This window comes from Nesoenas mayeri, assembly GCF_963082525.1.
Source record: "Nesoenas mayeri genome assembly, chromosome: 1".
In the NCBI taxonomy this organism is placed as follows: Eukaryota; Metazoa; Chordata; class Aves; order Columbiformes; family Columbidae; genus Nesoenas; species Nesoenas mayeri.
Window position 1 is genome coordinate 67,064,008 of NC_137541.1, and position 23,548 is coordinate 67,087,555.

The 23,548-nt window shown below is 40.0% G+C and overlaps 1 protein-coding gene across 9 annotated transcripts in view; it reads left to right on the top strand.

Moving 5' to 3' along the window:
- Window positions 1-23,548, top strand: part of BICD1 (BICD cargo adaptor 1) — a gene marked incomplete at both ends in the record, with an annotated part of 176,428 nt that overhangs the window by 127,343 nt on the left and 25,537 nt on the right. For 6 of the 9 annotated variants that reach the window (XM_080342400.1, XM_080342401.1, XM_080342403.1 and 3 more), the window contains 4 exons: window positions 2,983-3,135; window positions 6,532-6,969; window positions 12,906-14,000; window positions 21,772-21,923. In XM_080342400.1, the coding sequence (XP_080198526.1) occupies window positions 2,983-3,135; window positions 6,532-6,969; window positions 12,906-14,000; window positions 21,772-21,923 (1,838 nt within the window). Of the gene's footprint in view, window positions 1-2,982; window positions 3,136-6,498; window positions 6,970-12,905; window positions 14,001-21,771; window positions 21,924-23,548 lie in introns of all 9 variants that reach the window. The other 3 variants (XM_080342405.1, XM_080342408.1, XM_080342407.1) reach the window with 3 other exon arrangements.

Below are 23,548 nucleotides of genomic sequence, written 5' to 3' on the forward strand. Positions count from 1 at the left end.
CATTTCTCATGGTCTGTTCTGTTACGTGTAGGTTTGTTAGACATGCATTGAGCTATGTGACTGACTTCTTCCACAATTAGTGCTCATGTATAATTAGATGCAACGCTGACAAGGACTCTGTTGTTGTCTATAGTCTCACAGAAAGGCCTTTTCCTTCTTTGGCACTGATCCATTAAAGCTGTTGCACAATGTTCAGCCAGTGACTAGGACTGAATTTATAGCCATTAAAACATTGCTTATCTATCATTAGCTCCACTACTTGGACTAATTTGGTTTTTACAGATACAGTAGTTCGTAGGGGAATCCTCTCTGGAAATGTAAAAATCCTGAGGCAGTACCCTGCTAAAAGCATCTGGCTCAGTTGCCCTATCCTGTAAGTTTAATGTTCGGTGCTTGATTACCAGTAAAGTTTAATTACAAATTATTTTCCTAATAATTGAGGTTACATTGTCCTCTAGTGGCTCATATAGATAACTGCCCTGCTGACAGTCTCCTTTTGCCTTGTGTTTTTCAGCCCTCTCATATTGTTTTTGTACAAGTTCAAGTCACATCAGAAGAGGACTGATGCAATGGCCAAATAAAAAATTTTTCATTTTACTGCCACTATATCAGTACAGTGAGATCTGTCCTCTATAACTGTGTATTGTCTGCTCAAGGAAGAGATTTAAAATAGTTCAAAATAAAAATAGAGAGTTGTGAGAAGCTACTGTGTTTAATCAGAGCATTTGATGGAAATGAATATACCCTGCTTACTGGCAGTTTCTTCCTCAACCAAATGTCATGAGCAATGATGAATAGAGGTTGCTCTGCAGAGATAGTTTCTCTGTATGTAAAAAAAGGAGGAGAGCTATAAGTGGTTCTGTTTATACCTCCAAGATTATGTAGGAGAAGCAGTAGTTATAAGTGGTGAAAAAATGTGGTTTCTCTCTTCTGAAGGAAATCGTGGTGCCATCCAGCCAGGTGACAGCTCGTGTTTTGTTTCTTTTTGCAATAATAGGAAAGAAAAAGGAGTACTCTGACCTTACAGAATTAATTTTCAAGGCTTTTTTCAAAGGAGCATGCCTTGTACTCTGTCAGGGAAATTATATGTGAGGATTTAGTAAAAATCCTTTGCTCAGGTCCTCCATCTCTGGCCACATCTATTAATTCCTCCCTTTTTGGAGAGACCTTCCTTTCAACCAGCAGTATGATCGTGTGTGTTGGATGGATGTCAGCTGGTTGCTTTTCATTCCCTGGGCTGATCATCACCCTCCAAACACCAGGAGAGTTGCAGAGCAGCTTCATTACACTTGATGCAGTGGAGTTGTGCATTTGGTGTCGCCCACATACTGCCTCAGACCCACACATATACCCACACCTAGCTGGTGTCAATAACAGCCACAGCTGAGAACGTGCTGACAGAAACAAAATGTTTATAGGCAGCCCTGAGGTGTAAGGTGCCTTTACCTCTTGAAATCATCTGCAGTGCCATTCTTGCAGTTCACTCAGAGGTTCATCAGGCAGGGATGGATGCAGGAATATTTGCAGAAGGTTACTTTTATCTAGTGCTCTGTAACACTTCTGCCACCAGGCATCTTTTTGGTCATCTTCAGTTAAGGAATTAGGTAGTTTCTTTATTTCTTCTTAATTAGGTGCCAGGAGGAGGGTGATGGTTTTTATTTTTCTGTAACAAAAAGGCTTCATTTTAAAATGTGCTTTTGTAACTCCTGCATTAACTTCCCCTTGCTCCACGCTTTGCAGTGTTATTTTCTAGGGGATTATAGTTGTTTATTTAGCTTAGGCAATAAGCAAAGTTCTGTTTATCCTCAATTCAGAACATGGATTTTTAGCCTTTCTGTACCAGAGGGTGAGTTGTACATGTCGATCTACTCAGGGCTTGCTGACTACAGTTTCTATTGTAACGATTTTTTAAACATTTGACTTTTTTCAGGCTGGTGGTTGCTCTCGCTCCACACTGATGTCTTTTACAGAAGCCCATCACTGCTTCCCAGGTGTGCTCTTTCTGACACCCCAGCATTGGTGTCGCAGTTATGCTTCCCTCCACCAGCTGCTGCGGCAATGCTCAGGTTCCTCCTGCAGGCAAAGAGGAGATATGACCAATTATGCCTGTTCCTATTTATCAGGAAAATGCAAGCTTCTCTTCAAAGTAGAGGGGGAAGTTGCTCCTACCGACCATGTCGGTCACTGTTCTCTTCCAGCTGTGTGTTAACTCCATCTTTCCATAGTGCATTTTGCACCAGGGTCATGTCAGCAGAGTCTTTCCAGGATAACCTGACCCTTTAGGTCAAACTCAGTCAGAACTGGAATCCGATGGAAGCAGTTTTTTGGTAAGACTGATCTCTTGTGACCTCTCTCATAAGGCTCTCTGGGAACTGTATATGCTAATGGCAAAAATAAAATGGTGACCTTGTGTGTTCTCAGACTCGTGGGGTGTAATCCTGCTCAGCACAGCAAAGTATTTGTCAGGTTTTTGATGAGCACTTGACAGCCGCCTGCCTGGCAGGTCCCCCCACCTGCCTATGTGCCGCTCTGATGCCTCCACACAAACATGTGAGTGCACCTTGCTCAGGAACAGATGTCTTTACAGAACAGATGCCGTCACTCATTGCTTTTCTGATTGAATGCAGAAAGCATCCTTCGGTGGAAAACAGGTGGCAGTTTTATTTAAATCCAACTGTATTGCAGAGCAATAAAACTAACGAGATGATAAAGCCTTGCCAGGTTTTCCATTTCAATAAGCATCTAATCTTGAAACCGTTTTAACTCAAGCTTCCTTATCGGATGTTCTCATTGCTGCATTGCCAGCACACACCTGGAATTACTACTTGGCCTCAGATTAAAAGGTTTGCCTCAGTTTTGGTTTGCACTGTTAAATCAAATAAATTTGAGGATAAATTTTTTGTTTTACCTTCCCCAAAGACAGCATTCATCATTAAAGTGGCCATGCATGAATGGTAACATACTTGCATTTTCTCTTGTCAGAATAATGAAATGGTGGAACTACAGAGGATACGAATGAAAGATGAAATTCGAGAGTACAAGTTTCGAGAAGCGAGACTCCTACAGGACTACACTGAACTTGAAGAAGAAAACATCACTTTACAGAAGCTGGTGTCCACACTGAAACAGAATCAAGTAAGCATCGAAAGATGCCAGACACTCTGCTGAAAAATGACACAATTTTCTCCATTTTCCATAATGTGATCTCACCAGTGCACTTTGATAGAAGTTTCTTTCTATGGTTTTGTTTGGGTTTTTTTTGTTTGTTTGTTTGGCTGGTTTTTGTTTTGTTTTGTTTTTTTCAGCTGGGTTTTCACTAAATGCTTATTCTGAAACGGTGTTATTGGTCATTTTTGATGTATGGGGAAGCCCTTACCTTACTTTTAGGAAAATCCTGGTGGAATATTTTGTTACAGAGCTTTGTAATAGCAGACTGATTATTAAAATAGATAGAATTGCATCTTTTCACTTCCTGCTTTTCCTCTCCTCCCTTCCTGCATGCTGAACTCGGTGCCCAGCAGCAGAGTTCAACCCTCCGTTTCCTCTCAGTTGGTTTCCTGCACGTCCTTTCCTCTTCTGAAGTGGAGAAAAGAGGAAATAATCATCACCTCATTCTCCTCTTTTTTTTTCCCTGCTTCTTGGATTTTCCAGCACTGCTGTTTCCCTCTTCTCAGCCATGCTAACCCACAAGTTTAGCAAGCTTCAAAAATAGGCGAAGGGCTGTTCGATGTTCCTAGTTTTGTCCTTTGTATCCAGACGTAAGCAATCCTGGGGTCTGTTCTTCCCACCTTGCAAAAGTACAGCTCCCTTTGCTGCTGAGTGTATATACCACTGAGGACACAAACAGGAACACAGCTGTCCTTTACATTGAACAGAAGAGATTTGTTCTCACATCAGAAAGGTTAACTTGCTGCGATTGTTACTTAAATATCCAAGTTGGATGATGTAAAACTTTCTGCCTTTTAGGCACAGCATAACATGGCACTCGGTGACACCAGTTAGTGTTGCAGCCCCTGGTTTATATCCCAACCTATTGCCTGGTTCAGTCTGGGCTTTTATCAAATAGCCAAGACTGTTACAGTCTTTAAAGGCAGCCTGGTAACACAGCTGCCTTGTTTCTGCAGAAATATGTGGTATGATTTCAGCTGTCTTTTACTGCTATTTTACTGCTCCAGCACAAATGCAACTGAAATATTTAAAACAACGCAGCTGTGCCTCAGGTAATATGCAGATAATAGGAACAGGTACATCGTTTCCTTATTTACGAAGGTACCCAGACTTTCACACTCCTGAAACTGAATTTATAGAAGATCATCTTTGTGTCAGAGTTATTAACTAAGCCAGCAAATTGCCTTTTGAGGCATGGAATTTTCCCTCACACACCTCATAGGAGGCATTTTCACACTATCAGGAAATGGAAGACTCCTTTATGGACTGTCCTAGTTTCCCTCCGAAGAAAATCTATTTACAAGTGTTATTATTTGTCATAATATTTCATCGTAATGAAACCAAATGCCAGCAGTCTGTGGAGAGAAAAAGCATCACCACATTTTGAATGGCTTTAAGAATCAGTAATTTTGCGTCACATGTCCATGCACTTATGATTCCTAAAATAGTTTGATCTACAAGATAAAATTTCAAGAGCATTTTGTATTTAATACTTTAATTTACAAAACCATATTTTACAAGTCTTAGTGCTAAATTGTCATTATTTGAGTTGGGTATTTTGTAGCTTTGTAAACAAGAAACCATGAGATGGTAATCATAAAGATAATACAGATCTCTGGCTTTTATATGCATTTAAAATTTGAAAAGGTTTCTTTTTACATGTCCTTAAGATATAAACATAGCTACTTGATGGGATTTAATAATTTTTCAGGTGGACCTTTTTTTTTCTGTTCCAATCAGAGAAGATATCAAGTTCCTAAATGTTGATTTCAAAATGTCAGGGATTTTCCTTTTCTATTTAACATTTTCCAATATGACTTTGGAACTTTCTGTGCTGTTTGCAATGTTTTCATTCTCTAGGTTTGAAAATTAGTGCTTTGGCTTTTAAGTTTGCCTTTCCAAAGGCTTATGAGTACAAGACTTTTGACAGGTTAATAAATATTCTCCTCCAATAGGAAGGGTTGATATTTCTATTTTCACCAGAACCTTATTATAGTTTGTTTAAATATATATATATGCTAAATAAAAAATATTCAAGACAACGCTTTGAAATTGCAGATAATGATGCATATTAATGCATTTGAATGAGAAATACCTTAAATGAAAAATCTTTCTTATGGAAGCATGAAAAGTCAGTATTTCTTTTCTGTTTCACCAAACTACTGAAGTATTTCACCCAAAACTGGGAATTTTTCATATTAGAAATGAAAAGATGGATGAGTAACATAATTAGAATTAAATTAAAAATCAAAGCATGATTATTTTTACCAGAAGAGTTGGTCAATCATGGACAAGGACCTTTACAAAGCTCTTCCTTTTCATTGCTGTGGGATTTCCCAAGGAAACGAAGAGACCCAGCAAGGGAAGGTGTTCTGCAGTGGAGATCAGCTGTGCCATCTAGATATTGCTGAGCAACTGGTTTTGAGCTAGACTGGGTTTACTTACCCAGGCTTTGCTTCCTGTTGGGTGTGATAGAAAGGACTGAATAAATGGGGGAGCTGCCTTCTAAAGAAGAAAGAAACACCTATTTTTTTTCCTCAGCACACACTGCTGATAAATACCTTGATAAAATACTGCAGATTAGGTGTGGGGCAGGGGGCCTGCCCTCTGAGAAAGGAGAAAGACCAGCACGTCCATCCAAGTCTGGTGGGGCTACACCAGGTCACAGAGGGAAACACTTTGGTAGGACTGTCAGGAGCAACCAGGTTGCCAAGTGCTCCAGAATGGTATTCCCAACACACAGCCCAAGGATTGTGTGGCTGGATGTTTGACACATAGGCCTGGTAGTTTAAAAATCTCTAGCAATTTGATGCATCTTAGAGATTAAACTGATTGTATGAATAATAGTCTCTTCTACGGTTTTTGTACTTGAACACTACTAAGAGACAACATACTTGAGAAGTATCCATGCCTGAGCGACTTTGCATCCAGTAAGAATTTACATAAGAAGACAGCTTCAGAATACTTGCAGTTAATAAATCAAACTATGTTAAGCCGAGATCTATACATACCATGATATACCAACATTGCTTATGGCAAATTCATAATAAATCAATGGTTACCAGGATATCTGCTACTAAACATCTTTCTTTCCAGGAAATATGTTGTTTATTGTCATAAGGTGCTCAGAAAAAAAGGTGTTATCTTTCTTGATTTTCCATGCTGAAAAAGCGAGCAATGGAGTATTTAACAGAACAAGCTTGACTTGCTTTTTCTGTGCAGCCATTTCTTTGCAGCTACAGGCAATGTCTGGTATTTCAGGCTGTATTTTCTGTAACACCTATTTCAATAAGGCTGATAAATGGCAGGTTTTCATGACTCAAGTTTTAGTATTATGAATGTTCTCTGTCTTGTCTAATTCAGGTTGAATATGAAGGCTTAAAGCATGAGATTAAACGATTTGAGGAGGAGACAGTGTTGCTTAATAGTCAGCTAGAAGATGCCATCCGGCTGAAGGAGATTGCTGAGCACCAGCTGGAGGAAGCCCTTGAAACTTTAAAAAATGAAAGAGAGCAAAAGAACAATCTGAGGAAGGAACTTTCCCAGTATATCAACCTCAATGATAGTATGTATAATAACCATATTAATATATCAGTAGATGGACTGAAATTTGCAGAAGATGGAGGTGAGCCCAACAATGATGACAAAATGAATGGACATATCCATGGGCCTCTGGTGAAACTTAACGGTGACTACCGAACTCCCACGGGTAGGAAAGGGGAATCTCTGCACCCTGTCTCTGACCTCTTCAGTGAGCTCAACATATCAGAAATACAGAAACTGAAGCAGCAACTCATGCAGGTAAGAGCTGAATTTAATGTCCTGGAGTGCTTAGACACACATCCTATGGAACCTAGTGCCAGCTTTTGCAATTATTTCCCTCAGTGATATTCTTGACCCCATATGTCCTGTTCTTGGACTTCTGCTTTGGTGTTTCTTCATATACAGATTTTGCTAGAAATATCCCTAGTAAACAGATTATCTGTCTGAAAAAAAGTCCCTGTGACCTAAGCAGATGTTTAGTGCAAAGAGGAGAAAGGGACCTGGTTGCTGTGATTGCAGGTGGTTAGGTTCTTTTCTTCCCACTTTGATATAGCAGGAAACGTCCCCAAAATTGCAAGTGGAACAAGGTACTCTTCAGTATGACCAAAGGTATCTGGAAAAAAAATCCACTAAAATACAGACAGGCTTGATTATGCTCCCTTGCAAGTCAGAGGGAGTTCTTGACGTTAAATTCAGTTTGAACAAGATTTGGCTTACTGTCACGAGAGAACAAAAGGAGAGGAGTGCTCCTCTTAATAACCGTGCACTCGGCGAGCATGTAGCGTGTGAGATGTCACAGAGCGCCCTTGTCCACCCTGGCAGTCTTGGCAGATGCACAGGCTGCAGGGGGTGCCTTGGGGACCATGCAGCCAGCATTTGTTCTCTATTCATCCAAGCCCAGCCTGGGCATAACTGGAATAGGAGCTTGGGATGCAAGCCAGGTAAAAACTCAAGCTGCAGGCCCCATGCTGACATCATCTTGGAAGGGGGACCGTGCCACACAGAGCAGGGGTCCCACTGCCCAAGCTGTTGAGCATCTTCTCTGCCACTAGAGCTTGAAAGGGTTTGACAGCATCAAGGAAACATCCAGCATTTTCTAGCTGTAGGCTTCCAAAAAGTGCCTCTTCTAAAGAGAGTAAATGCAAATCCTTTACTGCTTACAATGTAAAAGGTGATTTGGAAGTAAAATAGACCAAACCTAATTTTCAGCACTTGTTAGAGAACAACAAATCCCTATGTGATCTGTCCTATATTTGCTGAAGAGTTAGTTATTCTCTTTACTTCATTGTCAAATGCACGGTGGAAAGTTTTGATCTGAGCTGTGACATGGCAAACATTGATGACATCTAATACTTTGCATAAATAACTTTGATGCAAAACATACATAATTTAAGTGGGAAAGCTTGAAATTTGGAACTTTATTCCTGTGAACAGTCATGTCAGAAAATTTTCCAGTATTAAAATATAAACAGTGTGTGTTTTGCATATATAGACATGTATAAATCTGAATGTGTACATTTATGTGTATAATATATGCACATATGAAATATAGGCAGATTTCAATTTAAGTGAGAAATACAATGTCAAAAAACACAGCTTCAGAAGAAATGCTTTGAAATGTTCACATCTTAGAATATAGTGTAAGCATTTCCAACCAGAGTTTTCATTGAAGTTTAGGCAGTAAAAATTTGGAATGAAAGCTGTTTGGAAACAAAAAAACCACAAGATTGTTTGGGTATGTTTGTTTTCATTTTTTTAAAATTAAATATTGATCTTGCTGAATCAACAAAAGACACTGCAAATGTTTTGATTGTCTCTGACTGAAATATTATTTATTTATTGTACACTTCTTAAACAAAGAGTTGGCCTTCTGACAGTCACTAGCAACAACATAAGATCCTAGAAGGACCCTGGATAATAAATGTAAGCATTTTCAGTCACAGGGGTTTTGCTGGGCCCCAGCACCCCCACACAAATAGCCACAATCATTGCTCAGCATTCTGATCTTATCAGAAGGTTTGAAAAGAAGGACTACACCCAGCTGGTAACTTGGTTTCTTTGGATACTGAAAAGGCTTACTGCAAAATGCTGATGTGTACTGTTTATTAAGTGGTCATCCTTCCTGTTGAGTTGCATCAGCTCACCTTGGGTAATGCAAATTAAATGTGAAAAATTCCTCCAAAAATTCTCGTCATACTAGGTGGAGATTTAATTGACTTCGAGCTGACAATAGGTGATTCTTCAGCAAAACTGGATTTTTTCTCTTCCATAGTGTCTTTGCCATGTGCTGTTCATTCAGCCATGTCTTGTTCCTCTTGTTTCCTCAGAAAAGGCTGTACCCTGACAGATTGCTAAAAAAATTGACCCTCTCTTGGGAAGTATTTTTATGTCTATAGGACAGCAGATTCCTTTTTTGAGAGAAGCAAACTTTAGATTTGCCATTTTGTACGTGTGTGGCAAACTTTTTTACTCCTCAATCTCAAAAAGACACCTTCACCAAAAAAAAATTAGTATGGCATACATAACTCCTTCTGCAGCTTTAGAGTGCTGCTGCTCTATGATTTTTGCTGATCCCTAGCAGAGATTTAATTGCACATGTTCCCTTTCTATCTTTTAAATCCACTAAGTAAGAAACATCTTGCTGGAAATTCTCATATGCTGAGATTTTCTTGGAAAAGCTCGAAGCTTTCTGCTCTGCCCGCATGTTTGTTGCCCAGTGTGAAGAGTTCTTTATCTCATCTTCAAAGCCTTAGGACTCCTCTCTTCCTTCCATGGTGATGCTTCCCCTATTCCTGAGGCCAATGTGCAAAACTTGGATTAAGTTCTCTTAAAAAAAGAAAAAAGTGTCCCAGATTCTGCCACTCTTCTCCAGCTATCTGGTACTCTCTGACAAATAAAATACAGCTGAGATGCAGGGTTCTTGAACTGAGTTTTTCTGTTGATTTCCTGTTCCAGTCTCCACTAGGAATCATTCACTGATATTCTGATGATATTAAAAAAGGAAAAAGGGATAAATAGCAATGGTAAAATTAGTTTCCATAATTACAAACTATAGAACAAATTGGGAAGGAAATCTTCTCAAACCGAAATCTTTGAAGTGAAGGATGCATCGCAAAATAGGTACAGCTACTATTGAATTGTTTTTATTTTCATTTCAAGATGTTATGGACATTTGCTGCAGCTACTAATTTCAGTGTCAAAAAGCCCCCACCAACTGGACTGAGAAATAACTCCAATTTGCAAAAGTTTGCTGTGGGTGGAAGTAAGAGTGTGATATTGTCTAGAACAAGAAATATAATTACCATACTTGGAAACGACAAAGTCATTAATATGCAGAAAGTTGGCTGAGTTGGAGCTTTGGGTTTGTTGTTTTTTTTTTTACCTTTGAAAGTAGGAGTGTATATTCATAACTTCTAACAGAAGTGGATTAGCTTAAGCCATAAGTACTGGACCAGCATGAGCAAAATTTAGTAGATCTATGTATTTCATTTTACCTGCTGTCCAAGTTGGTGTGTGAGTTTTAAAAGTTGCATGTTTTTTCTGGAAACAATCCCTTCTATTTGTAAGAACTATTGGTTCCAGAACCTATTTATTTCCAGCAGATAAATGATCATAAAGATCCCAGATAATTCTGTTATAATTTTCCTTTATGAAAGTACAACCACTGAGACTGGTAATCTAGTAGGGTCAGTTCTGTTTGATTAATTTAAGCTCTGAAACACCTTATTTATATTTACAGTACTGCAGTCTACAGTTAATTGCCTGCTTCCATGCAAATACAGCCATAGTGAATCTACACACCTTAAAAAGCCAACTGCCTTTGGTGTGCAATGTATAGATCTGTATTATCCATGCAACTTCTCACCATAAGGTGAGATGGTCCTTTAAATTAAGCGAAACTCAGATTTTCGTGCAGATATGTAACACCTCTTACCAGCTTAAAGGAATAAATATGTTCACTATCTGATGAGGGTCATGCAATTAACACCTGAAGCATGTTATATCAGGTGGTAACAAATAGAGTTGAGCTGAAAATTTCTGGAGAGCAGACCTGGAGCTTAAGGGGAAAAAACAGAACAGCTAGTGAATAGCCTTCTGCTGGGTTGCTCTCTGAGGCTCTCCGGGACAGGTCAGACTGAGAGATCTGTGGAAAGCAGTCACCTTTTAAGAAGATGCCCTTGGCAGAGGGGAAGGTTGGGCCTATTCTGGATTTTTTTCTGCAAGAACGGACTAATGCAGGAGTGAAATGGGCGGGGATGGCTGTCAGACTGAGGCAGCAATGGGAGAAAAGCATCAAATAAAGAAAGGTACCAATATACTCATGGTATTTGATTGTCCTCTTCTTCACAGACTACACAGTGCCTAAATAGAGTGTCCTGTATCTAAGGAGACAGACTCTTCCTGGACCATAAAATAATTATGAAGTTTGGCCCTGTTTTTTAAATTCTTAAGCTATCAGTCACCACTACATGAAAAAAACTAGGGTTATTTTTTGTTTGTTTGGTTGGTTTTTTCTTTGTTTTTAGTTTTTAACATGGCTTCTGTTTTTATCCTTACAGTTTTTCCCTGCAGTTGGTTGCAGGTTCTAATAGAAGCTGTGTTTTGAAAGCCTGTCTGTAAAACCAGGGGATGAACATATACTTTAGTGCCTTAATACTTGTGAGTAGCAGCCACTGCTCAAAAGCTTCATTACGAGAAAATAGGAATCTGAAGCACTGCTTGGAACATTTTGTGAGATGGTGTTATTACCCTCTTGGTCTCTAAAAGGTTTTTCTTTTTCTTCAGTAAGATTCACTGGTGGCTGATTTGACTCTCTTCCAAATACTACCTAGGAGGATGCTGATAGGGAAGGAGAGGCTTTTTAAAGCATTTTTCAGAACTGAGAGCTTTGAATTAGTAATTCAGCCGCTCAAAAAGGGAACATGGAGTGTGCTGTTTTCACTGTATGTGTAAACACAGGGCTGAGATACTGCAACAACTGGAGAAAAAGAGCAGAAAACCTGATAGACTCAGGGTCCTGTTGGAAAAGCCATGGAAGCAAGAAGGATCCCACCTCCTTGTGCCATCCTCTGCTTCCCAGTTCACAACTCAGAACCAGGACAAGGGCACAGAAAAAAAAAATGTTGGAGCATTACACTTAAAACCTGAAATGGGAAACTTTCAGGGGTGTTAGCAAGAGTAGCAAATACTGGAACAGATCAAACTTTTCTTGTTCACTCACTTTTCTTGTTTACTTTATAGAATCGTAGAATGTCCTGAGTTGGAAGGGACCCACAAGGCTCATTGAGTCCGACTCCTGTCCATGCATAGGACAACCCCAAAATTCACATCATTCACACACACTTACTTTAAGATGCTGTGTATTAAAACTTGTAGGGGAGTTCTCCATGACCTCTTCTGCTGTTCAATATCCACATATCTCTGTGGGTATTCAGAAAGGAGTTTAATAGGTCAGAAACAGTAGTTTGTTATACCACAAATCCCACTTTTTCTGCCTTGTTCTAAAAAGGATGGATTTTGCTCACAGTTAAGTGCTGGGGATGGGGAATGCTGGGAACTGCATGTGCTCAGTCTCCTGATCTCTTTTACATTCACACACAGCGGGGTATTTAATCTAATCTGTGGAAATGTACACAGCCATTTGGTTACTGTATTTGCATTCAGTAATCAAGCCTTAATGACAGTTTGCAACAGTTCAAAGTTATAAATAAATATTGTGAAGGACTGGTAGAGCTATTCATGGGAAATGAATACATTCAGCCTCCATTGAGAAATGTGTATGTACCAGTGGAAAGGCTTATAGTTGACTGATACTTGACAGTGAATGCAGTTCATGCCTATTGAAATTTAGGGAACATGTGATGTAATAAATCCTGTATCATCACTCTAGGTGACTAGGCACTTAGTGCTTGGGCACTAAGTAATTCTGCAGTGGGCAACGTGTAAAATCACAACCTAGTGATATTGCAAATTGTAACCAAGGCTGGGACTTCATATCCCTTTATGAGTTGTACATGCCTTTTTGACTTAACTTTATGGTTTAGGGATATATGGCTGAAATACTTTTGAAGCCCTCAAGTTGTGTACACAGGGTAGGGGAGTGGAAGAGATGAGTGTGATTGCAGGGCTTGATGTTCAGCAGAAAAGCCCAAGTAGGAGGAGAAACTGGATTTCTTACTTTGACTCTGTTGCAGGTGGAGAGAGAGAAGGCCATTCTCCTGGCCAATCTGCAGGAGTCTCAGACGCAGCTGGAACACACCAAGGGAGCCCTGACTGAGCAACACGAGCGAGTCCACAGGCTCACAGAGCACGTCAATGCCATGAGGGGGCTGCAGAGCAACAAGGAGCTGAAAGCTGAGCTTGACTGTGAGAAGGGCCGAGACCCCAGTGAGGAAGCACATGATTATGAAGTGGACATCAATGGCTTGGAGATACTAGAATGTAAATACAAAGTAGCTGTTACCGAGGTGATAGACCTTAAAGCAGAAATCAAAGCCTTAAAGGAGAAATATAATAAATATGTGGAAAACTACACCGAAGAGAAGGCCAAGTATGAGAGCAGAATCCAGACATATGATGAACAGGTGACAAACCTGGAGAAGTCAACCAAGGAAAGCCAGGAAAAAATGGTCCACATGGAGAAGGAACTTCAAAGGATGACAAGCATAGCAAATGAAAACCATAATACCCTCAACACCGCCCAGGATGAGCTGGTGACATTCAGTGAGGAGCTTGCTCAGCTCTACCATCACGTCTGCCTGTGCAACAATGAGACACCAAACAGGGTCATGTTGGACTATTACAGGCAAAGCAGAGTCACCCGCAGCGGGAGCCTGAAAGGACCGGACGACCCTCGTGGTCTCCTTTCTCCACGGCTCGCCAGGAGGGGGGTGGCATCACCCGTAGAAGCCAGGACCCCAACTGAGCCGGTGACAAAAGAGGCTGCGGAGCCTGCCAAGGAGCAGAGCCCAACAAAAACACCTACCATTTCTCCTGTCATCACAGCCCCTCCTTCCTCCCCCGTCTCTGACACCAGTGACATCCGTAAAGAGCCGATGAACATCTACAACCTCAATGCCATCATAAGGGACCAAATCAAGCACTTGCAGAAGGCTGTTGATCGGTCGCTGCAGCTGTCGCGCCAGCGTGCTGCAGCTCGGGAGCTGGCGCCCATGATCGATAAAGACAAGGAGGCCTTAATGGAAGAGATACTGAAACTGAAATCACTCCTGAGTACAAAGCGGGAACAGATCGCAACCCTGAGAGCAGTGCTGAAAGCCAACAAGCAGGTAAGATGCTAATAAAGCAGTCAGTCGGGAATGTCTGTTATTTATACAGGTCGCTTAGAAGCTTTCCCAGGAGCATTTCAGGGGAGAGATTTTGCTCACAGGTTATTTAACCTCTCAGTCATGGCAAGGGCAATCCTTTCTTCCCTTCCTCTCTACCACCTTTTTCTTCTCTCATCTCTTAGCTCTGCTTTTCTCAGCATTCGCCATTCACTGAGGGCGCAGGCAGAAAGGTCTTTCCTGTGGAGCAAGAGAAGGGCAGGGAGGAACCAGCTACCAGCCAGCCTGATGCACAGGCATGTTGCTGGTATTATTGTAAAACTAAAATGTAAAAATTAAATGGAATGTGCATGGTGAGGCTTTCAGAGGTGTGCTGACCCCTCGCCAGGGCAGGTACCTCTGGAGCGATGGGGAAGGCAAGTGTAAGGCTGACCACCTGGGCCAGCACCTCAGCAGCTTCAGGTGCCCCGGCTGGTGGAGCTTGGTGGTGCAGAGGGTCCAAGCAAACTGTTGCATTCTTCTTGGCTCTTGGTAACGCTCCATAGGCTGCAAAACTTGAATGTGCCCCTCAGCAAATTTAAGGGTATTAAAAATAAATGCCACAAAAGCTAAAGCATGGCTCAGGAGGAGAATCAGATGTAAGAGTGTGACCAGTGGGTTTGAACTACACGGAAGATGGACATTTCTTTGATAAAACAGTAGGTGAAATACTGGGTTATTTTCATTATAATAGGTCAGATTTATTTTTTTTTTTAGTTATTTTTCTCTTTGGTCAGAAATAATTTCTCCTGCCATTGTAACATTTTCTCAGTTCTTTAAGAAATAAAATCAGTGGCTTGGTTATTTTAAGGGTCAACGTCATTATGTGGTAAAGCTGACTGAAACAGTAGCTGCAATTTTTGTTTTGAGAAAGAGTCATTATAGATATATTTTAAGAGAACAAAAAATTTCAAATTTTTATTTTGAAAATTTTCACAGCTTAAAGAAAAAATCACCAAACCACTTTATTTTTGATGTTGCACCAGTTCAAATGAGCTGAGAATTACTGAATTTTATGTCAAATGTTAAAAGAGGATCACAAAATGATCTATTTTTAAAGAGGACTGTCACTTCTTTGCACAGGATGTCCTCCTAAGCCCTTTGTATCCATTAGACTCCAAGTCTGCAGGCATTTTAAAAGGTCCAATTTAAACATGCCAATAGTCTTATTTACTTCAGTACATCTCCTTATACCCAGAATTAAATCTGAATGCAAGAAGCATCCTTCCAGATTGCCTGGGATATTTCTTATCTAAAAACAGTGCAGCAGTCACCACATGGGGACATGAATCCTGGCTAACATCTTAAAATACTGTAATTTGATGACAGTGATGGGATTTCAGTGTTAAAATTCCCAATAGTCAAGCAGCCTGAAGTTACAGTTTCAAGTCTAATTGACTGATGTATCTGTAACTGCATTTCTAGAGTACTGGGTATTTTTAAATTGAGCAATATTTCAATATACATTGAGTCTTTTATAGCATTTCACCCCCTCCAATACAACACGTGTTAAATATTAATTCAAGTAATTAAATACCATCTCTGGCTAAGCAGTAAGAGCTCTGAGCAATTATTTGTGGATTTTCCATGTAATTAAAATGTAATTGAGGTACATGCATTTAGATTCCAAGTGAAAGATTTTTTTCATTAGCACAGAGCTATCATTTATTTTTTGATACTAACAGAAAATTGAGCTCAGTTTTGCTCTTTTTTTTTCTGCCAGAAATAAAGCAATAACTTAAAGCGTGCTCACTGAAATGAGAAAGATAGATTTGCTGAGTAAGGCAGCGCTATTAATTAAACTTCTATTTCTTGGATAGCAGCATAGCTATGGGTAATTGTATAACTGGGTATAGAATCTTGCAATACTGTTCATGCAAACCTAATATCAACATCTTCAAACTTTCAAGTTAAAAGACATAATAATGTAAAAGGATGGGAGATTTAAAGTTGCAGAGAGGGAGGGAGTTTTACTATGTGCTAGTAGTGCTGCCAGCCTCAAGTGATGGCTGTAGCATCACTCCAGCAATGCACCCAAAGCACATCTCATAGTCAAAACACAGGAGTCAAGATTCACCCTCTTGAGTTTTTCCCCTCTAAAATAAGAAGGTTTTAAGCAGCAATAGGCTGGGGATATTTTTTCCTTTGTGTGTTTCAGTTTAGATGAACCTACAAAGGACAAAGGTTCACATTTGCTCTAGAACCATAAGAGCTAGAATCTTGACTTTTTTTTTTTTTTTTTTTTTTAAATCTTCCTCAAGCCCTAATGAAGTGGATATTAATATAAAATTATATCTTTTAATCCTTTATGTTGTATGGTAAAGCATTGCTGATGCCTGAGGTAGCAGGGCAGAGCTGCAGCAGGCCCCTGCAAAGAGGGAAACCTGCAGCCCTGGCCTGTCCTTGGCCTCCAGTGGGCCCACATCATAGCTCATTGTGCTTTGTAGAAATACTATCAGAAAAAAAAACCCGTATTGTAGGCAATTCAATCAGAGATGCTTTAGGTTAAGCTTTTTTGATTGAAATTATATTGGAAAGCAAGATGAGCACAATCAAATGCACTGTAGACCTGGCAAGACCTGGCCTTCCTAAAGCATCTCACGATTCAGATCCAAGGGAAAAGACCAGCAGCAGGCTTCTGGGTCTGGTGTTTTGGGCTGTATGTACTTAAGTGAAATCACATCCTTAACCAGGGAAGCACTGCTGCTATCTAGTGACCACCAGAAGCATTGCAACATCGTATTATTAAAATGAGCATTGTGCAGTTTTCCTGGTGTTAACACTTGGTTGCAGTGCTCTGACATACTCTTAGGTAGACTGGGGCAAATGGGTCATCAGAAGTGAAAGAGAGCAAACAGAGTTTCTGCCTCGTAGCCTGAGCTGTTTCCGATTCTCTTCATAGGACTTATCTGACTGCAGAACAGTCTCTGTTTTTGCCTCCTCCTGCTGCAGTGAGCCTGGCACTCCAGCAATGCAGCTACAGATTTTAAATCTTTAACAGCATACAATAAGTTTGTTTGAACCTGACAAGCTGTTGGTTAGTTTAAAGCATTTGGCAATATCTGATAGTACTTCTTTTTATTCTAGCTGCATTTTCTTTATTAATATTTTCAAATAAGCCTTTTAGTGTTAGGCTGGGCTGCAAATAAAATACACAAAGCTCTCACACACACACAAAAAGAGTAAGATTTGCTCTAAGCTGCAAACCTAAGCCCAGGAAAATGGAATATTAAATTAATTGCTCAACACAGCAAGGCACATATATCTTGCTGGCTTGCTTGCTTACCTTGTCTTGATTTATTTGTCCATTTATTCATACCCATAATTACTGTGTCAGCACCAGTTTTGTGGCGCAAATGCAAGTACCATTAGTATTAACAGGCAGCACAGATTGTAAAGTAATATCAAATTAATGATATAATTACTTTTAGGACTAGTTCAATAGTGGTTTTGATTTTGATTTCTAATAACATTCAGAAAGCAAAGCTGCCTATGAGGGGAATTTAATATCCTGGAGTTCTGATTGAAAAACAATTGGTTGTTCTCATAGGTTAATGGTTCGATGGAAAGGAGTTGAGTCAGCAAGACCTTCACATCTATGTTGGCAGTAACTGTGGTGTCTCCAGCTCCCATAGCTAAGATATCCAGAAAAGTCCTTCAGAAAAAATAACTTGATAACCCCAAACATATAGTACTTTATCTATAAACAAGTGCTCTGATGTTATATAGACAGAATACAGTAGAATCTCTGCTGGAAAAGTGAGGCTGGGTGGAAAGAGCCAGTACTATATTCAATTTCTGCACTAAAATACCACTGTTCTGCTTTCCTGTGTGAAAAAATCAAGTGCTTACCACTGTAGGCCATCTTCAGCAGCATTTTGTTTTACTTGGTTTGCTTCTCACACTGCTAATGTAAAGTAAATGGGATACAAAGTCATCTTAGAATGTGATCATAGAGAGAAAATGAGATTTGTTCACTTATTTCAGGATTAAGGTGGCAGCCTTTGGGCAGCTGGATTTAGGCATCTCTTCTGTAAGGATAAGGAGGGGGGTTAAAAGGATATCCTTAGTTCTGGCAGTGCCTGGGGTCCTGGGGCTTGGGAGTTCTCCCACCTCAGCCTGTGCAGCTCCTTATCTGGGTTTTAGGGACATGGGGCTGAGCTCTGTGTGCCCCAGCTCTCTTTGCCTTGCTAGCATTTCACACCCTGTAGGAATCCAGGTGTTGGAGCCCTCTGCTCCCTCCAAGCCTTTCTGTCAGCACCAGGTGACATCCTCTTCACAGCAAATGCTATGTGCTCTGTGAGCCATTAATCCTGTGTCCCCAGGCGGCTCATCGAGTGTCTGGGTAGTTTCATATATTTCTACTTTTTTTTTTCTCTCAGTTTTCAGCTTATGTTGCCCAGAGGTTGTATTTTTATGTGAAGCAAAGTTTCTCTGATATAGTTTTGTAGTTTACCATAGTTTACAACTAAATGCTTCAGAAAGAGCTGTTAAAAACAAAGCCAGATCCTGGGCATCTGCTTCCTTCTGTAACCTGCTATTTGGAGATGCAGACTTCTATTCACCCCATTCTTCCTTTCAGAGCGCTCTCTAAACACACTGTTTACCTCAGGTTTTTAAAATCCAGATTAATCTGCAGAACTGGTTTGAGGTACAACCACACATATATGGCTCAGTGAGGACAAATTTGGAGACGTACTAAGAGGGGAAACAAACATAATTTAGGCTAGAGCTGGTGCTGGAGAAAGAGTAACACGAAGGTATGGCTTCTGTTCATTTTGTTCCTGTTACTCTTGGCACAGTGTAGCAGCACAGCTGAGGTGACCAGACTCATAGATTACTCTTAAAGATGGAATCCAAGTTCCCTTTCTCTCCTCAGCCCCATTCCCCATCACACATCCTGGCTTCAGGGTGCTTCAGGTGAGTTTTCTGCCTCTTCAGGCTTGCCAAACTGGCTCACCGTAAGCAAAGAAGAAAACCACCAGGTGTGCAAAGGGTAGGCTTGGGGAAAGGTTGGGTAGTTATTTTTTTAGTGGCAGCTAGACAATACAGATTGACTTAGCTGCATTGTAAAATGGTATCCTTCGAGCCAAAGAGTCTGACAGCAATTGGCTTCAGTCAGCATCCAGGTCCCAAACCGATGAGGTGTCGGTAACCTGAGCATCTGCACCATCAGGTGCCCACAAGGACCTCCTGAGCGTGCTGTGCCTCGCGCTATAGGGAGGCATCGCTGGCCCTGGCTGCCCGTTTGCACGTTTCCAACAGAAGCTACACTTACTGGCTTCTCTCTTCTTTCTCTTTCCTATTAAAACCTTTTTTTTTTTTTGTTAATTTTATTTGCTTCTCTAGCAGAGAGCACACTTGTGCCCATTTGTTCTTCACTTGGGAGACTTTCAGAAGGGAGACCTTTGACAGCCTGCAAAGGAGCACGTTCAAAAGCTTGTCTGGTGTGTAGAGAGCCACAAGGCACTTCTAATAGGTTTTGCACTTTATGTTCTGTTTTCCATATGTTGTTTTACGGAAAACTCTAATAATAAGAAAAAAAAGGTTGGAAGATTTTACACAGTCCTTCCTCTGTTACCTTTATTCACCAAGTAAATTATATTTCTAAGTTATTTTTCATCCTGTGGTGTTATGTGCCCATTTAAGTTACCCTGACTTCCAGACTAAAATGTAGAGATCACAATGGCCTGTCTTATAATTGGGCACAGTTTCAGTGATGTGTAAACTATTTGGTTTACATGGAATATATAATCCCACTGCTGAAACAATGTAACTTTTTTTTTTTAAAGTGTAGCATTGGATGGCACATATCTTTAACTCATTTTCATTACTAAACAAAGGAAAATCATTACATGAATGCTGTATCTGAAGATGAGGTATGGTAGGATAAGGCACATGGGGCTGTATTTCTCTTACAAAGCAAAGGCATCTGAATTCCTGCTGCAGGGGCAAAGCAGAACACAGTTTGCGCTATGAATTATACCTGTGCTCTCATAAATCCCTTCTGCCTCATTAGTGACCTGAAAATTCCTAAATAAATCTGATTTAATAATATTTGTTAAATAGGAATTTGTCCTCTGATGCACTATTTCCTAGATTTCCCTTGAAAAAGTAGTTTTATTAAACATAGTTAATCCTTCTTCTCCATGTTAATTTCCAAGTTTGTATTTTTTGATCATAGATGAAATCAGACAGGAAGCTGACAACTTCTGCTTGATCCTGCCAAGGCGTAGGATGGTGTCTACCATCCTACATCATAACAAAGCATATGTCAGCAAGGTTGAGAAAAGCTGCATTTATTTGAATATATCCCTATGTGGCTGATTGTTTTTAACTTGTATTGCTGATGATTTCAAATTTGGCATGAAAAACCCATCTATTTAAAAGGACAGATAGTTACTACTAATATTTTAAAATCTATTCTCTCAGTGTAAACTAGTGTGAAAGTAGAGAAAACAGTATTGGTGAGTGTACAATTGGAAAAATGATTGAATTATTTTAACGCTGCCATTTCTAACTGTGCTATTTCCTTGGATGCAAATGAACAGAGTTGTAATTTAGTAGGAGGTGCTAACATGTCCTTATGTTGAGAGACATTGTTACTGGGAAATGTATTGAGTTTCAGAAAACTGAGTTTAAAAGAGGTTTCCAGCTGTTTGGCCATTACCATCTTTTGTCATGTCCCTTTGCTGGTTGCTTTAAATTGATGTTGTTCTACACTTCTCTCTCTTGGTGATGGCTCAAAAATGCTCAAGATCAACAGGGGAAATTGATTGCCCATATGAAATGCTGCAACTTATTGTGCTCTAAATGAAGTGAAAAAACAACCATAATCCCCTCTGAGTAAATGTAAAAGGAAACATTTTTTTCTTCATCTCATTCAATGGCAATAGTTTTAAATGTCTCATAGCAGCAGTAGGTATAAATCCTCTTTCTTCAAAGTGATTCTAAACTTAATAGGTAAAACAGAAGGTTCAACTTTTGCAAAAATAAGACAAATGTAACCATTAAAAGCAGCAGGGCAGTAAATTAAAGAAATTTAATGGATGAAATTGAAAAAAGAAAGGAGGGAGCAGAAAAAAAAAAAAAGAAGGAATAGTATGAATACAAAGCCTTGCTTTCCTGTTTAGTGAAAATTTTAATTTGCACTTTTTTTGTTCCTTTTTTGGTAGTGGCTAAAACTGCCAAAATAATACTGGTTTGCACAACCCTTGGCATTGCCAGTGCTCAGGCATAAAAGCAGGTGGTCAGGCCCTGGCAGTCACCTCGCCCAAGGAAAGCCACAGATGGCAGGACGCAGGAGGCAAAACACGGTGGTTCCCACCTTGGCTACAAAGGCCCAGTCTCACATGCCATGTGCCCCATTTGCAGTGTGGCTGGTGGACGCAGCTGGGTTTTTTTATTGCAGCTCAAACAACATGGTAGCAGCTCCTTGAGCTGTAGTAACTTAGTTGCCTGGGCCCTCTGCAGAGTTTTGCAGAGACATTGAAGCTGTTGAATTGTTGCCAGTGCATTGAAAACAGCTTTGTCCTTTCAACTGCTTTCTCCCTTTCCTGGTTTCATGGAGTACACCTTAAAAGAAGACATTAAACGGCGCAGTGCAACGAAGCTCGGGTTGCACTTCTTTTACTGTGTGAATGAAGAAAGAAATCAAAAGTAAAATCAAGCATGGCATCATAGCCATTTATCAAATATCTGTCTCACAAGCATATATCCTTGTTTGTGTTTTCAGACAGCTGAAGTGGCACTAGCCAATTTGAAGAATAAATATGAAAATGAAAAAACAATGGTGACTGAAACTATGACCAAACTACGTAATGAATTAAAGGCTTTGAAGGAGGATGCAGCAACCTTCTCATCCTTGAGAGCAATGTTTGCAACCAGGTAAGGGAAACGGTTTCACTCCCTGGCCCAGCACTGTAAATGTGTGTGTGCTGAGAACAGACTTAGCTGTGTACGTTGGGTGCTGAGGTGAAGAGACAGAAATTATTTTCTGCAAGGTCAGGGATTTGCTGGTTGAAGGTGAGTGAGTCTTAGCATGCAAAACCGGCAAGCTTTCAAGTGCTACTGAGATGCGTGTCTTGGAAAATAAAGCTGGAGAATAGCAATGTCCATACAACCTTGAGTAAAGTTTTGTAAATCCCAATATCAGCCTCCAGTATATTTGCATTTATAGGGCTTTTTAAAGTGGAAATCAAATAGTAGATTTATGTGGCTAATTTTCACATTCAGAAGTATGTAGTGATTCTGTCATGTAAAGCCATCGTATGGTTAATGATGATCTTCAGAATCCCATGTTTTCATTATCATAAGATTTATTACTTACCACTAGTAAAATCTATTTCATCAACCAGCCTACACTATAATCTAGCACTAATAATTGTGAGACCACTGCAATTTCCTACTCCAGCGTGAATTCTTATTTTATCCCGCTGTGATATTCAATTTGTTATCTTCTACTTCACAAGATAAAAGTTTCACTTATCTTCTGTAACATGGTTCCTCCTGGCAGAACAGTGATTAATCATTTCTCATGTTTCCTTCTCCCACGCCTTCAGAAGAGCTTTTGGTTTTAGATCCTTTTTTAAAGGTTATGAAAAAAAAATATGTATTTTTTTTTTAAGATACAAAGCTTTCATCAATACATTCTTAATACCCAAATAAGCAAGGAAATTAGTACCCTCAGGAAATTATTATATTGTATCAAGGCTTTTTTTCCCCTTATGGTCAAACATAATGCAGATTCCTTGCTTATGCTTTAGTCCATAAGTTATAAGGCTTCTTCATGCTTCATGTCAACATCTCTCCAGTGGTCCTGGTGGTATATAGGTGCCATCTCACCTCTTCCAGCCTTCTAAGGTCCTTTGTTGCTCCATGACAGTGGCAGCAGCAGCTGGGAGAGGTATCAAGGAAGGAGAAGGGATATTCACATGTTGTGACATTAGTGCTATGTACAAATTCATCATATGTTCATTGTCAGAAGTGTATAAGTAGGGCCATAATGGAAATGAAGAACCAACTCAGCAGGTGGTGTGAACCAAGGTAGCTCCATTGATTTCATTGGCATCTAGAGATTTTCTTCAAGAAAGCAGAGTGTTGTGTGTGTGTTTTATTATACAAATGCACACGTTGATCTTTATTTCAAGCTCATTAATCTAGGAGATATGTGAACGTACTAACTCTATAAGATGACCTGGAAAGCTACTAACTCCAGGGTAGAGGAGTGGCATCATGAGCATAAAGCAAACAAGGGTCTTGCGTGGAGCATAAACTATCAACCTATGAGGTAAAACAAGTTTGCAAAGATTTAGAAGTTGTTACTTAAAGGGAGTGTTAGGTTGTTGGTCTGCTGAATGCTCTTTATCCTATTTGGGCATCCTGAGTGCACACATCTCTTGAGTTCAAGGCATATCCTATAGCTGGTGGGAGACAGCAGCATTTCTTCTGTGTGAATTAGACTTAAAAGGTACCATTCCTGTAGATGCCTTTTTTAGAGGTCTTGTGGGTAG